General features: G+C 40.4%; 1 protein-coding gene across 1 annotated transcript; it reads left to right on the forward strand.

Moving 5' to 3' along the window:
• Positions 1-658: 658 nt before the first annotated feature.
• rhoca (ras homolog family member Ca) lies at positions 659-17,395 on the forward strand. Its single transcript, XM_058631750.1, has 5 exons — positions 659-809; positions 9,376-9,533; positions 12,142-12,262; positions 13,420-13,550; positions 14,507-17,395. Exons 2-5 carry the CDS (start codon positions 9,378-9,380, stop codon positions 14,678-14,680), a joined length of 582 nt encoding a protein of 193 aa, XP_058487733.1. The 5' UTR covers positions 659-809; positions 9,376-9,377; the 3' UTR covers positions 14,681-17,395.
• Positions 17,396-17,421: the final 26 nt, after the last annotated feature.

The raw sequence follows: 17,421 nt of genomic DNA on the forward strand, positions 1-17,421 counted from the left end.
ACTCACTAGGTTGCTGATCACAGGTCAGTTTTAACACCAGTGGACACAGACATCCTGTTGTGTGTGTGTAAGGTTCATTTTTATTTTGTTTTTTACAGTTCTGAACACATTCCTGGATTTTGTACGGTTGGGTTGTCAACAACAGGTATTTTGGGAAAATAGTAGAAAACAATCTCAATATGCATGACACAATTATACACACTATTCAACTCAAATATGATCCTTTTTAACGATTATTTATAATTCAAAAATGAAAATAGAAAACATTTTTGAGTTTGCAGAAACAGGTATATGGTTTGGCACAGGTAAAATTCTCACTGTAAATTTAATCCACTCATATAAATCAATATGTTAACAACAGAAAGCAAAGCTCTGTGCGTCTTTTCAGTGATGGCATGTCATAAATAGAATTTTGTTTTCAACAAACAAATATGACTAGAGACAGCGCTAGGGAAGCACAAAGGGAAGAGAACTTGTCTTGTAACCAGAGGGCTATTGGTTTGAGCTTTTATGAAAAAAGACTACATCTACACTATATAAGCCATTGGGAATGAGATGGGGCATAACAGTCCATCTTTTATTTTGAAAGTCTTAGCGGAAGTGAGTGTGTCGTGGATTGTCGCTGGTGTTGGTGGGAGGATCCTGCTCGCCTGCCCCGGTTTCCAGCTCCCTCTATAAAATAAGCTAATACTGCAGCAAGAAGTGACTGAGTGAGCCTCCTTCTCAGTGTGTGGAACACGGAAGGGAGAGAAGACCAAGCGCGGATTGATATTGATACTGATAAAAACCTCTCATCTGGCTGAACACAGGTAAATATGAAACCCAGGCTGAGAGTTTGAATGAAGAGTCTTGTTTGTCAGTAATTATCGCTCACTTCAGGCTACTTGGCTCAGGGAATAATAATAAGGTGGTGGCTTGTCCTCGTACCAACACCCTTTTTTCCTGCTTTAGTAATAATAGTTTAATAACTGAGTGTGAATGTGATGAAGTATTTCCAGTGCACTTGTAGAGTGGACTTGGTGTGTTTAAGTTCAACTGTTGATAGCCTCGTTGTCATAGTTTCAGAGTGAAAGCAGCAGATCTTGTTTGTGTGTACAGTGTGTCCCCAATAAGCAGCTCCTCATGAGCTTGGAACACTTCATTTTCTCATTATTGATCAGTAATGTGCTTTTATTTGAGACTCAACTGAAAACATGTGGAGGAGGAACTCAGATATTGATTTATTTAGATTTTGCATTTTACAAGAATGCCTGAATATGCAACTGACAGACTTTTTTTTTGCTTACTAAACACAGCAATTTAAGTTGTATTTGTGTATAATTCTGTAGAAACATTAGAAAGCCATAATGTACACAATCCCTTTGAATGGCAAAACAATATAGCACTGAGCCCATCTTTAAATGTAAAACACAAGTATATAATTATATTTGGAATATATATACTGTGTATATATATATATTAAGAAAGATGTGAAAAATAGCCTCATAAAATAAAAAGTCAACTAAAAATAAGGAATTTACTCTAGCACAGTCATAACCGAAACCAAAACCACAGTCATAATAAAGAAATGAATTGGCTGAAGTTAATGGCTATGAAACATACAAGGATATCAGGAATATGAAAGAGAAAAAGAAGAAAACTGCAGTCCTTGATTCACATGTTAAAGCTTCTTTTTTTTTTTTTTTATCTCAACACAGAAACAGCTGTAAATTCATATCATCAGTTGGTTCATTCCACAGCTTGACTCCCAAAACAGAAATGCATGTCTGTATTTGACATTTAAGGTGCAGGACCCAATAAATATTTTATCTGTAGATTCATAGTAGCCCTTTCTGTAAATTATTAAAGAAAATCCGTCTTTGTTCTGCTTATGATCAAGTGGCTGCTGATCATGAAGTCACCATAACAATCTGAATTCCAGTTTTGAAACCTCCAGATTTATGATTTGTGCAGAAGTTCACAAATATTAATTACAACTAGGGTCTTACTGGACAATTTCAAATATCAATCACGCATGTGTCAACTCATACATGCCCTGCATATTTACAAAATTGACATCATTAACTCTTCAGGATTGCTTACTGGTGTAAATCATCTAATATATAGGCTCATTTTCCTCACTTTTTTTGCAATAATAGTCACCCCCTGGAGGATAACCATACATAGTCTCAGTAGCCATCAAACGGAAAGACTACATCCACTTTTTAAGTATAATTTATGTTTATTACCCAAGTTATTAAGCAAAACATAGTTAGCAGTTCGGTCAGCATAGCTTAGCTTATCTTAGTTTAGCTTATCGTAGCTTTGTTTAACTTTAAGCTTAGCACATTGCCTGGACAAAGAGAAATATGTGTCAAACAAAGACCATAATGTAAAAAACAAAAATGACTGTGGTTTTATTGTTATGAGTTGACTTTATGGAGTCTTTTTTTTTTTTATATTCATTTGATGTCAACAGAAGCTTCTTCAAATTAAGCTAAGCTAACTGGCCGTCACGTGTTACATGTTTGACATACAGATGTATTGTAAGTGTAGTATCAGTCTTCTCACCAAGCTTGCTTAGAGAACTAACAAGTATTTCTTTAATATCCAAACCCTGTCTTAAAGAAACTATCTCTATTATGTTGTATCAATATTCAGTTTAGAACCTTAAAACTCACTTTTTTTTTGTTTTTTGTGAAGTAGGTTTTTGTCCTCAACAAGATCATAGTGGGTTTTATTTCCTAGACTATCTCACTGCTGCGACATTCAGTGATTTTCATGGGTGGACCAGTAAAGTCATGACTCAGTGAGTCTCCTGAGCTGCTGTGTTTGTGTGTAACATATGCACCAAAGAATGTGTGAAGCTGACCTGAGCTGCTGTGTGTCCTCGTGCTGTTGTGTAAGAGACTTTAGCACCATCATTTCAGTTTTATGCTCCTGAGTTCACAGTTTACTTTACACAGGAATCTTTTCACTGTAGTCGTGAATGTTTCATGTGAAACATTGATGTGAAACATGAGATTCGTTTTTGGGGCTGACTTTAGACTTTTGCATGTGACACGTTGTCTGGATTTAATCGGATAAGATGTTTGTATGTCGAGATTATGGCGGTGTGGGCCGTCAGTGTCACAGGCTGTCTGACTCAGACTCTAACTGACTCTGCCTGTTTGGCCCATTTATTGATGTGTTCAAATTAGGGCTGCAACAATAAATCAAGTAGTAATCGAATATTAAATCACATGGCATTGTTTTGTGTACAAAATTGATCTTTATTTATCAATTTTTGGTTACACTAATCATTGATTTTGAGCAGTTTTTAACAGTTTTGTTTGGACATACAGTATCTCCACTCCTACACTAAAAGGATGGATTTCCTATTTGACCTAAATGACCTAATTGATAAGAAGCTGTCATTTTGATACTTAAATAATTGGTAAACTTAAATAATGAGAATATGAAATTTACATTTTATTTTGGTCTGCTTCAAATGTAAAGTGAAACAATTTTTAAGTTTTGTCCTCCTGATAATACAACAAAAGCACTTAAACAAGTTGACATGTTAATATCTGCGTATAATCTGTTTTCTACTGCTCTGTAGCCTTGTTTGGTATGAAGCCTTTATGTAAAAACAAAATTAGACTGAGGTCCCTGAAAATACTGATCCCATGTTAATCAGTATCTGGTTGCATAGTTTGTTGTATGTATTTCAAGGAAAGTGGTGTAGCCTTGGGAAACCAGTTAGACAAGTCAAATAATCATTTCTTGTAACTTGTTTGCAGAACATCAGACCAAAGAAAATATCAGTACCATTTTGTTAAAACCAGCTGTTGATATTAGACGTTTGTGAGTATAGAAACTTCATCAGGGTCACAATCTAATCCATGGTATCATAATCAGCTTGCTGTAGGAAGTAATTGTGCGTTGCTTTATTGTGCATTTAATGGCACCTTGTGTTGTTTTTGGATCAAGTTTCGATGAACGTTTTCCCTAACGTTTACTTTACACTTAACACTCACATCGCTTCCAAGTCTGTGCACATTTCGCCCTGCCCTCTACTACTATTTTCACTTCATATGAATTATTTTTCCATTAAATTTTATTGTCATTTAAATTGTTGACCAACAGTTAAACATCCTAAGAAATTAACAGAGAAATAGAGGAAAATAGCAAATGTCTCTCATAATATGTGTCAACCACACCAAGTTTATTCATACAGAGCTGAACTCAAAACTTACATAGTACTACCTGAAGGAACACCATTACCACCAACGTTACCACCAACAGTGGTGTAAATAGGTCGAGCAAAGTCAGCTACAGACTTTTCACTATTAGTTATAATTTTTTTGTTATTTGTTATTTGTTCCATAATTCCTCAGCTCCACTCGATCACATACCCTGGCAAATACAGTTAGAACAGCGTTTCTGATTTTCCTTCAGATACCACCAGAAGAAGCTCATGTACCACTGGTAGTACACGTGTCACAGTTTGAAAACCAAGGGCTTAGACACTCCTTGTTATTCAAGGCTGCGACACAAAAAGGTGAAAGCCACTGCTAGAGGAAAGTGCTTTAATGCTATAATTTCATGCTGTGGGAAAGGTGCAAAATCAGCATCCAGACTTTCATTATTCTCTACTGTTTTGTGTAATTGTATAGTGTTGTGGGATACTTAAAAACACTCTCCTAGATTGACAGACTTCTGAGACTCTGAGACCCTTGTCACTAAGTAAACGCTGTAGATTAACTTCCTAGAACAAAATAATTTCACTAACTGCAGCTTTAAGAGTAGTCACCTCAGCATGATTGACTGCTTTATGAACAACTGTATCTGTGGACTCACAGTCAGATTAATGAACAAGTCTGTGACCTGAATTGAATGATGTTTGATTGGTTCTACTCTTGTCATCGTTTTCATCAATTCACTTACATTTTTCAGCGAGACCCTCACTCACATTCAGCACAGTGTGTGTGTGTGTGTGTGTGTGTGTGGGGCGCAGGTGTGTCAGCTGATGCTGGCTGGTTGCAGATAAATGGTTCACATTCGTCATGACTGAGTCAGAATAACATCAGGCACTGGTGTGAATGTGCAGAGGGTAAATGATAGTTTTTGACAGCTGAATCATGATAAACAGGTTGAATCAGGATGACAACGCTGCTGAAATCATTAACTGCTGGCAACCATAAACTTCCTCCTCAGCTGCTGCTGTCATTAGCATCCATTAGTTTCTAAATTGAGCATCAGTCATGGGTAGCTGGAGTCTTTGGCTTCATGGCGTGTTTGTGAATTTATGGGATGTATCGAGATGTTTCCTTTTCCAATATCATTAAGGCCAGGACCACACTGGATGCATGTGTGGCACATCTTTGTCACAGAACATCTTGCTTTTCATTAAGGCACCCACGTTATCAGATTAGAGCAGCCACACTCCCCATGTTTGACGCACTCTAGTGTTTCGGTTCACATTTTTAACAAGGCTTTTATTGAAATGTGAAATGTTTGCAGGACCAACGGATGTGCAGCTTCATACTGAAGAGTCCTGGCATTTAGTTGAGTACAGAGAATTATGTACAGTATTTAAAACGTGAATGATTTATGGCAGTTTTCAAAGGCAAATCCAATGTAAAACAAAGCAGCAGCTCGGCAGTCTGCACACAGCAGACACACTCCCTGTCTAAACAACAAAGGTGCCAAAGACGAAGCAGAACAGCGACACAGCAGTCATGTATTGCAAGCTTAAGAACATGCTATGTGCACTGTGCACAGAAAGGGACTGTTCATATATACATGTACTGTTTGTCTGAGTGAGCATGCGTGCCTGCTAACATGTGTTGTGTTGCCTCTGGCAGCAGCGCTCTCTGTGTTCTGGCTCTGCTGAGGCCTGTCCAAACAGAACCTCACCCCAAAAAGACTCCTCCCAGGCTTCACAGAACAGGAAGTAGATTGTTTTGTTTCACAGAGAGAGCTTCAGAGGCTGCCGTGCTGCTGTCTCCTACTTGTTTGGCTTTGTGCCCGTCGTCCAGCTCAGGCCATCGCTGGTCCTGTTCCCTGTAAAAGCGCTGCAAAGGTACAGCAGGCTTGTCAGTATTCATTTTGGACACAGCAGCCCGTATAGTGAACTGTACTGAGTGATATCAAGAGGTGCTCCAAATATTTGTAACAGCTGTATTAGCTGCCCCGCTCCAACACACCTGATTCAAATGGTCAGCTCGTTATCAAGTGCTGCAGGAGCCTGATAACGAGCTGTTCGTCTGAATCAGGTGTGTTGGAGCAGGGCAACATCTAAAACATGCAGGACAGTGTTCCCTGAGGACCCGGGATGATAAACACTGCCCTTGTCCTCCAATTAGTGATTGAAATAATACACTCCCTTTTAAAAGGTTTTCTGACAACATGAATCAGTTAAAAGTTAGTCAAACTGACATATTTTGGCAAACAGTTGAGTTGCCTCCAATGGACATTCAAGAGAATACAGGTGTCGGGCACTTTCCCATCTGCTTCACTATTGGCGCTTTTCCATTATACAGAGCTCCACTTGACTCGACTCGGTTTGGGTATCAGCCACGTCATTTTCCATTACTTCATAGTATCTCCTCAGTGTGGACGGGGTCGCACGGCTGCGCGAAACTGCCGTGACGTTGTTTTATATAAAGACAAACACAGCTCTCTCTCTGGATCCTCTTTGTCAGCCACTAAACACAGGAATGCCTGCACCTCGTCTATGAACTACAGTGTATTTTTGCAGACAGTGTTGCTGTAATGTTCTTGCCAGTTTAAAAACAATAAATGGCGGGTTTGAGGTTCGATTCTTGTGTCGGAAGTCACACTCTGTGACCAGTACTAAAAAAAGCACCAGGTACCAGGTACTGGGTCTCAAAAAAAGCAAGAAAAGTCCTATGTGTGGAGCAGGAGACTTTTTTTGATACAGTCTATGAGCAATCTCTATGAGCAATCTTCTTTATGGTCTATTATTATGCTGCACTGAGTCAGAGAAAAGAAAGTAAAAGCAGTCAGAACTCTACAAGTTACAGAGTCTTAGTTTTTGCTCACGTCTTTCAATATCTCCATCCTCTTTGCGGCTGTAACACAGTACGTGGCACCAAGAGGAGTGGGCCTTTGGGCACAAGGCAGAAAATAGATTTAATAAAGGAATCACATGCTCTTCAAGAAGATAGTGACCAGGAATTTAATAAAACTGTCAAACAAGCAAAATACACCTACAACTTCTGCTGGGACTCCTGGTTAGCTTGTCAGTCGTCTGCTTCTTTTTCACAAAGCAAAGGCGTGAATCTCTGTTCATGTGTTCCGTTTTTAAAATCTACATGTACAGTACATACATAAATAAAATGCAAATGCCTCTTACTTCAAAATGTGAAGTTGCAGTAAATAAGGGCTTCTTTATTTGGCAATTGACGTGGTTCCATCTTCAGAATTGTTAAGAAGAACTGCAACAGTGAGTCCATTAATACAGTATATTGATAATTAATTCTTTGGTTGCATTTGCAGAAAGTGTGAGTGTAAAGCCAATGTTTTAGAGCTGAACTCTTCATAAGACAAAAACATATATGAAGATCTCACCCATGGCTCCTTTTTTTGTTGTTGTTTTTAGATATTTGTGAGCTGTTGCCTGTTTTTCATCAAATTGAATGCTGACAGTTGCTCCATCCCTGCTTTTCTGTGTATACAACCAGTATCCAACTTCTGGAAAATGATGATGTCATAGCCCCAACCCACGCTAGCTTTATGCGCATGCTCCGCATCCTCTTCTCCATTTTTGGTGTATTTCTGTGGCAGCATTAGAGCACAACACGCAGGCCTGTTATGTATACTCATAAGACTCGAGTCATGTTGGCGGTTTATGTGTATATACAGACATTTTTTGAAACGATGTCTACAGAAAGCCTTTTTAGTACAAACAAGAGAAAGGTCGCGTAGGAAAAGTTCTCTTTCCGTGTGCGTAAGATTTCAGTTTTGGGCCCACAGTTCTAAAAGTTGATCTGCCTTTGATAAGTGGGTGCTGTCATGAAGAGGATTGCTGTCAGGACTCTCTGGCAGAAAGTGGATGAGGTGAGGAGCCAAATGACTATATGCACAGCTGCTCCCAGGCAGCAGGGCTCCAGCTCATCCATCAGCAGCAGCAGCAGCAGCAGCATGGCCCACTCATCTTGCTCATCCTCACTCCAGCTCAAGTCAACACTGTAGTTACGCAGAGTAAAACAGCTGAAGCGTATAAGTTATAACATTCAAAGTTTGGGATACAAAGCTGCGTTTAAAGTAGTTTGGCAATATTTTTGTTTTCAATGCTTTCATGACATGTTGGCACTACGGCATGCTCGGAGCTCCTAAACTTAACAACTAAAACGTGGCCCAACTGCCCCCTGCTGAGTGCAGCAAAAGGTGACAAATATCCCACTATCCGCATTAGCACTAGCATCACTCAGTCAATTCTAATTATTACATAAATCTCTGAAATGCTTTTCTTATATTGTTGCGTTTGGTCCGACTGTAGTTGAATTGATTTCTCTGATAAAGGATGTTTGTAGCATGGGCAGTCATCACTGATGATGGAATAGCAGCCTTTCTACTGAAAGGATGTGTACAGCTGCTTAGTATAACAGGCAATACAATCTCTCTCTCTCTGTGAAGTCTCCTCTGATGGTCCAGATCTCCTCAATGCTGATTTACATCATGCTGAAAATGCTGTTATTATGAAAAATGTGTTGCCTACACCAGCTTTAGCACTGGCACAACATAGATGTAGCTCTTGATCTTTAATCCATATTAGGCTGGAGGTCATTCTAACATTATGCTATTACTAAAGTGTTCCTGAAGCAGGGGACAAAAGCAGCATTTCTTTTTAGGACACCGTGCCATCATCACCAGCTGCCCTGGTTTTCAAGACACACCTTTTTCCCCATTGGTTGCGATGAGAAACAAAAAGTAGAGTAGAAGCCCGCTATTATATTCCTTCATATCCCGGCTTGTCTTTACACTTCCTTCTTGCCCTGGCTCCGCTCTATTCCTTCTTCTCTGTCCTTCCTGCAGCTTTGTAGTCTAGACTGGGCACTAGGGACTGGAGGTCTGGGACTGCAGTTTGTCTGTGATAGTGTGTAGATCAGCAGCACACTCCCACAGGTGTAACGTGATGCAGTGCTGTCACTCAGAGATGTATGAGTGGTAGCTGTGGGGCCACACAGCATGAGCAGAGAGAGAGTGAACAATGTGTATGACATAAATGTCTTGCCGCAGTTTCCACAGATAATTAAAAAGTCTGTGTTGTAGAACATAGTTGACAAAGTGGAAACAATCTTTTTTTTTTCTGATAATTTCCTCACTCAGCACTCTTTCGTTTTGTGGACGTGTATTTCTGATAAATCTCCTCCTGTTTCCCCGCAGAGATGGCCGCCATCCGGAAGAAGCTGGTGATTGTCGGGGACGGAGCGTGTGGAAAAACCTGTCTTCTGATTGTTTTCAGTAAAGACCAGTTTCCTGAAGTCTACGTTCCGACAGTGTTTGAGAACTACATTGCTGATATCGAGGTTGATGGGAGACAGGTTTGTGCATTATTCCTGGAACTACAAAACTATCAAGCGAATAGTTCAGAAGTGATAATCCTCTGTCATCGGGTACAAAGAAAGTCCTTCCCTTTGTGTTGGAATCCAACACAGTACATTTGTCATACTTTTATTATGACTCTGTCCTGTTATAGGGTCTATGGGTGACTACATATTACAGTTTTACTAAGTGCTCATGTGTTTCTTTATGTTTGCTATTATATTTATGGTTTCATACTGTGAGAGCTTTGATATCACTCATTCACTAACATGGAGCAAAGCTCAACAGACCCGCCATGCTTAGCCACACTTGTCACACTGTGATTGGATAATCACTGTTCAGGGGAGGGGTTTAACAGCTTTTATTAAAGTAAATTAAGATTTGGGCCACTTAGTCATTATCATCATTTAGAGTCACTGCCTTAAAATGGAGATATATTAAAAGCAACCCACTGTATTGTGCGATTATCTACTACAGGAAGTAGCATAAAAGAAGAGCCTTCCTTTTTTACTATGGGAATTTGTTAGGACACACATTTCTGTGTCTTTTTTCTTTATTTGTTCTGTTTTCCAATCTTGTGATAACAGTAGTTTACTGTGTGAAATAATGTGGGAAATAACCACAATATTATATATAAGAAAAGAAGCTGACTTTGGCACAGATGGTGTGGAAAATTGGGAATGATCAGTTACAAGGACAAGCCTTTCATAGACATGAGTGGAAATGTAATTTCTGTTAGTTCGATTTAGAATTCTCCGCTTCGACACAGTAATAACACTTAGATCTTGAAAATAACTGGTGTTTGTTACTGTGTGACCACATTTAAATGCAAACATAATCAGCCCATTGTCAACCAGTCACTGTGATGATAACAGGAAGATGAAGTGTACAGTAGATCCCTGCACTAACAGAGTAAGTGTGTGTGTAGTCACAGCAGCAGCTGACATTTCACTACAGTAAGTACAGTATATATCACACTTGGACTCATTAAACCAACTATCTCAATGACCCACTCCTTAGGGCAAGTGATATGTTGACTGAGTCTCAAGTGAGTCTGCAGTTTGGGTCAAGGCCTAAGCCACAGATGGCTTGTTATTCTCTTGAGCCGACCACCGCTTCAGGATCACCACTCGGCAAAACAGGAAATGACTGGACTTCCCAGTTTCCTGTTCAGACAGAGAACTGGGACGTCTACTGGCAAATGCCCCCTCTCTCCCTCCCTCCCTCCCTCCCTCCCTCCCTCCCTCCGGACACTCCTCCGCCTCCTCCGGCCCGATAAATGTTTCTCATTTCCCATCCTGGTCGCACCTAATTGTGGGGAAGCGAGGAGGGGTTAACTGTAAGGGTTTCAAGATGGAAATCAGTGGAGAAGGGGATCATTTTGGTGAAGATATGACTGTTGGCTTTTTAAGGTACTCTCTGGAAGAATGGTGTCTCTGTTAGACTTGACCATTATGCAAGTGGCTCGATCTGATTTGTTGTTTTTACCCCCTTCAGTTAAAAAATAGGACAGATTCTCAAAATAGCTTGGGGGGTTTTCTCATTCCCACTTTTTCTTTTCCTCCCTAAAGTTTTTGGTGTCCACTGGGAACACATAGCTGCTCTGGTTGCTCTTCTAGTCTCAGCAGTGTGCAGCTACCTCCCACCCTCTGCCTTTGCAAAAATCTATTTAGGGATCGTCAACTGATGCGTGCGCTCTTTCCGTGGGCAGCATCTATTGTCATGCGGTAGATCCAGTTTTTAAAAACTTTGCACATTTTCTTTCCTTTCTTCCCTCGAACACAGTGAGTCAGCTTTGGAGCAGAGAGGAGTGAGGGCTGTTAATGCCTGCACAGGGACAGAAGGTATCTGCTTTGATGCCTGCTAATCTCCCACTTTCCCTAATTGAATTAATCAGTGGTGTGATGGGATAAGCTCAGTCCCCAAGTTAATTTCCACAACACTGACAACATGACGGACGTATGAAGCTCTGATAAGCTGCTATAGTGATGAGTAGCAAATATCTGCACACCGACTCTCTCGTGTACAATGTAATCATCTTACATAAAACACACACATCACAAGTAAAATGCAAGGTATGTGTGTGTAACAAATTTCCCAAAAGATCAAACTTTTGGTCTTTGGGAACATTTACTGCTTCAAGGTCATCTTCCAAATAATCATAGCTCTTAGTAGGTAATATTAAAAACTACAACTTGGTCACATGTTGATGTTTTGATTGTTTAAATGTTTGTTTATTCATCCAGAACATATTCAGATGGCATCATAATACAGACTAAAGGAGATGAATGGAACATTCCAAACAAATTATATTACAAGTGTAAACCAGCAGATTCCTTAGGATAGAATATCAGTTCTATCACATATCTTCCACATGTTAATATAATTCAGAGGCCTGTCGACAACACGGAACAACGCCGTGTGACCATTTCATACATGTTACCCTTATATCATCTGAAAAGAAGCAACCAAATATGATTTTACTATTTTATTTTCAGAATAGAGATGGAGAAGATAGAGATTTTTATAGAGATGGTGATAAAGTTCAGTCTAGATATATATATATATGTGTTATAAACACAAAGTTTTACTTTTCTTTTGTGCCAGGTGGAGTTGGCGCTGTGGGACACTGCAGGCCAGGAGGACTACGACAGGTTGAGGCCTCTCTCCTACCCAGACACAGATGTTATCCTCATGTGCTTCTCAATTGACAGCCCTGACAGTTTAGGTAAGGAGCTGTTGACACAGTGAAGCCTCTCTCTCTCTCTGAATGTGTGATATCGTTGTGCGGTTGGACAAAAATGTCAGCTATCGCCGAGAGGCTTTCAGGAGCTCCCCCATTTAAAATTTTGAAAAACAGGTGACAAAAATCACCCTGATCTTTAATCATTTTTTCCTCAAGTCTCGAATTTGCTTTTAAAATGGAGGTCTAGGAGACATTCTGTGCACTTTTAAGATGTTAAGAAAATCCTCATATGAGAATTCAAACAACACTCACGGTTAGACAACAACCACACTGTAGCAACATCGTAAAGTAAAATATGTCTGCGTAGGTTGGAATTGTAGTGTGTTTGTTTAGAGTGTTTTTGAATTAGTTTCATGGACCTAAGCGTGTGTGAGTGTGTGATGTCAGGTGCAATACACAAAATCAAAGTTCCAAAGAAAACTACAAAACTTAAACTGTGATTGTATAAATGCTGTTACAGGTATCAAAACATGGACTTCGCTGAAAAAAGTCTCAAGTCTTGTGACCTGTTTAGAGTTTGAACCTCTTCCTTACGTTAAAGTATGCCGACACTCTGAGGCTGGACTGAATTATGTATTTTTTTTAGACCATTTAGAATCTTTTTTTCGTGATTTTTGTTGCCATGGTTACTCGAAATGCTTAGGGAAGACATAGCGCACCATTCCCACACAGCTGCGATTAGAGTTTGAACCTCTTCTCTACGTTAAAGTATGCCGACACTCTGAGGCTGCACTGAATTATGTATTTTTTTTAGACCGTTTAGAATATTTTTTTCGTGATTTTTGTTGCCATGGTTACTCGAAATGCTTAGGGAAGACATGGCACACCATTCCCACACAGCTGCGATACCCAGCTGTGCAAAGAGCCTATTGTGTTTTCTGCGTAACCTCTAGTTAAACGTCTGAGAAAGCAGTTGCATTTCTCTGGTGCTACGATTCATATCAGCAGAGCAAACTGTTAAAAGCTTTCATGGGCTTGATGAAAGGTGGGATTAGTGCAGCTAAAAACATCTTTGCCTGGAGCGATCTGCAGAGTAATCCATCGTGAGAAGTGCTTTGTGCAGGGACTCTGCACTGCCTGGCCTTTTTACAGTTCGTCTCCTGAGTATTTCGGTTAACTTCTCGTCTCTTCTGGGACAGAAAACATCCCTGAGAAGTGGACGCCCGAGGTGAAGCACTTCTGTCCCAATGTTCCCATCATCCTGGTGGGGAACAAGAAGGACCTGAGGAATGATGAGCACACACGGATAGAGCTGACGAAGATGAAGCAGGTATGAAAGCCTCCTAAAAGGTCAATGGACCGTTGATTGCTCATATTCATCACCTTAAAATAGTAACGTGGTAGGCGCTCTGCAGAGTTGAGGTTGTTTTGACGGCTGTGTAATTACAAGGGGTGTGACGAGACATTCGGCTCCGCTCACATGATGAGACAGAAGAAACTGAAAACTGCCATTTAAAACATCTGAAATGTTGCCAACAAGTGACATGAAAGCGTTGGGGGGGGCAACTTCTGTTGTGAATTCGGGGTCACTCTCGTACACGAAGGTCGCCGATTAGCTTCTGTTACAGCAACGTAATAAACTACAGGTGTATTAGCACCACCTACTGGATTGGAGAGTGCATGAAAAATAAAAAATAAATAAAAATAGCAGGATAAAACCTTTTTCAGCTTGTATGACATGTAGAAGTTCAGGCTTTCAATATAAGAGGTTTCCCTAATTCAGTATGTCTTCTCCAAAACAACAACATATTACTAAACAATTATCTGTAAAGCATACACACAAAGCATAAAAAAAAAAGGTTATAAAGGCATAGAAAGGAGTTACTGAAGGAGAGGTGTCTCCTCTAGGATAAAGCACACAGGGTCAACACACTTCACCATTACACAAGGTTAAAAGTTGTTTAAATAAAGTTCTTAAAGCACATATATATATACATATTTGGATTGCAGCTAAAATCCAGTTATTCTTTTTGCCTTAATCCACATCCTTAAACATTTTAATCCAAATACATCCTTTACTTTCTGAATTATGCTCACAATACAGTAATAAATGTGACCTATCGCTTTAGTCAGACAACATGGTTTATTTACCACTGCTAATAAACTCTCCTCCTCTCTTTAAACAAATTAAGACTAAATCTTTCCCTCAGGCCAAAGGAGAAAACATAGCTGTGACTAACGATCATTTTCACACGGTCCCTAACAATCTCTGCTGTCACTGTGCAGGAGCCAGTCAAGACAGACGAAGGCAGAGACATGGCGGACAAGATCAATGCATTTGGCTATTTGGAGTGTTCCGCCAAGACCAAGGACGGCGTGCGGGATGTGTTTGAGATGGCCACCAGGGCGGCGCTGCAGGTCCGCAAGCGCAAGAAGAGAAGCGGTTGCACTCTGCTGTGAACGGGTTCAAACACCACTAAAAACCAACTGACCAACAAACACAAGAGAAGAAACTGCATGAAAAGGACTCACCTTTTACCAAGTGGCATCTCTGTAATGTATTTGGCATATCAGAAATGGCAGATGAAATCCAACGTAAACACACCTAATACAGGAAGTAGACGTTATGTCTAGATTACGACGCTTCTTAGAAATTGATGTTTAAAGGTTTCTTGTTGATTTGCATTTAATTTTATTTTTTCCAAATCTGCTATTACTCATAGAATGTTTTCCCACTTTTTTTCCCCTTTTTTTCTTTGTAAGGTTAATGTGATAAGGCCGAGATAAAGTCAGCCGATTGTTTGCAATGTTGTTCTTCACGAGCTCGGACAAGCAATAACCTTAGTTTGTTATCTAAGTAAAGTCTTGTCCACACTGTCCTGTTCGCATCAGTTCTTGGTCATAATAGAGAATGAAATGTGGATTTATTTTTAATTGGAAGAGCGGGTGCCTTTTTTTGTTTGTTTGTTTGTTTGTTTGTTTGTTTCCACACCACCGTCGACTTGTCGTGTTTGTCAGCGAGGTAAAGTTTCGGCCTCTCCATTGTGTTGTAGCTCATCTTACACAGCATTGTCACTGTGACACCCGTGCGAATCCACCATAAAGGCTTCCAGTGCCGTTCGCCACTCACAGAGCTGAAGAAATCTTGGCACTCCCACAGCATTCTTCATTCCCAGTGCACTCACACTGAGGATGAAGAAGGTAGCGTCTCTGTAATATGATCACGGCTAACAAAATAGTGAGCTCCCGTGTCTGTATGACATCGATGATGATTCACATGCACTCTGTGTCAGTGGATGTTGATGTAGTGGAGTCGGTGTCAAGCCAGTATGACTCAACTATGCACAAAACGCTGTTTGGACCTACAGGGAGATGACGCGGCTCCAACAGGAATGACACAAGGACCACGGTGTAGTGAAACCTCCCTTGTTTGTTTATCGCAGGTGACTGAGTTTAGCAGCGACGCAACAATGTAAACGAGCCGGTCCCGCCTGCCGTGATCCCGTCTGACGGGTTGGCCCATTGTTTGAAATGCCCTGTCCGTCGCGTGTGCGGACGTTTCCAGTCGGATGACATTCTTTCCGTGTTTCAGGGGAGCTCACTTGTGTGTGTGTGTGTGTGTGTGTGTGTGTGTGTGTGAGAGGCATTTGTTGTTGTTGTCCCTGGAGCCTTCTCTGTTCTGCTGTGCCTTCAGGTTGTCCTCCCTTTCAGACCAGGTGGACCAGCTGCTTGATGCGAACCTGATACTAGGTGACACAGTCAAAGGTCACACTGTAGGCGACCCTCAGATTTTGAAGACGGCTATTTAGCTTGTAGAAATATCTCCCCTCGTGAATACATCTATTAATGCACTCTCAACGTTTGTTCTATCTTGATCGGCCTGATTATGCCGTTTCAGTTTTATGGCAAGCATGACTTCAACTTCACCCGGAGAAACACGTAGCTGAAGAGATGATGACCTTTGACCTTTCAGAGCTGCTGCCAAGAATTCAGCTGTGTACGATTCAATGTGTTGCATTGAGTGTAAAGGACGCTTCACTGCATTCCTTAACTCCACCTCAGTCGTTCATGCTACGTCGTGGTGTGTGTGGCCATTAGTTGCATGTTGCTGTCATTAAAGGAGGGTGAAGAAATGTGTGTGTGTGTGTGTATGTGCAGAATCATGTTCGATGTTGCATGAAACGTCCTCATGATGCCAGGATACGCTACAACCTGCCCAAACGGCATGGTCTGTACCTACTATTATGTCGTATGACTTTACACCCTCTACTGGCCGAGCACATGCTATGCTTCCTAAGTGGGTGATCCAGTGAAGGAACCACAACTTGCTTTTTCTGCTTAGGTTTAAAAAATTTAATTTAATTATTTTTTTTCTGAGAAAATTGAAAATGGGGGCATTGTTTGACTACAATCGCACAAAAGCACCATCACGACCCTGTCTTGCATCATTGTAGAATCCTTAACACTTAAATATACAAGAGAAAATAATGATAACAATACATATATACATGTTCCAATTATAAGCACAAAGTGACAAACATACACATGTATATCAAAAACCACTGAGCACACATTGATCTTACAATGGATGTAAATGTACATAGGACATAATGTATGGCATACGGGATAAATAGGATTAAATGTGAACACAAGGAGAATAGGGTTCCTTTAAATCAGGTGAAAGATCATATACATTTAATTTTTGGACCATCGTGTTCCCAGGTCACAACACACTTAACACGAAGGAATTCTTCTGATTTAAAGGTCAGCGGAGAGTGTTGAATAACTTTCCCAGCTGCACAAACGATGAAAGCGTTCCCATGGAGATGCAGCAGAGGGTCTGGTGTTGAACATGATATCACAAAAAGTGATCCGATACAGCTGTTGATATCTGAAGGCAGATTACATTGTGCCACTGTGTTAAAAATTGTCCTTGCAGTACAAAAAAAACCCCACAACACAAACACAGCTGGGCAGCACTTCTGCTCGGTGTTGTGGAACTTTTCCTCTATCTAAACAAAAACAAAAAAAGGATTTGAAAAGTTTAAGGATCCAGATTTTTAGGTCATTGTAATCATGCTTTGTAAACAGGAAAAGTGTAAAAGTGTTGTAGTGAATGTTTGATCTGAGGTGAACGTGAACATTGTTAATAAACTATTTTTGAGACAAGACCGACTCACTATCCCTGGTCAGCTCTTCTG

The sequence above is a fragment of the Solea solea genome, chromosome 6 (assembly GCF_958295425.1).
Source record: "Solea solea chromosome 6, fSolSol10.1, whole genome shotgun sequence".
NCBI classification, from domain to species: Eukaryota; Metazoa; Chordata; class Actinopteri; order Pleuronectiformes; family Soleidae; genus Solea; species Solea solea.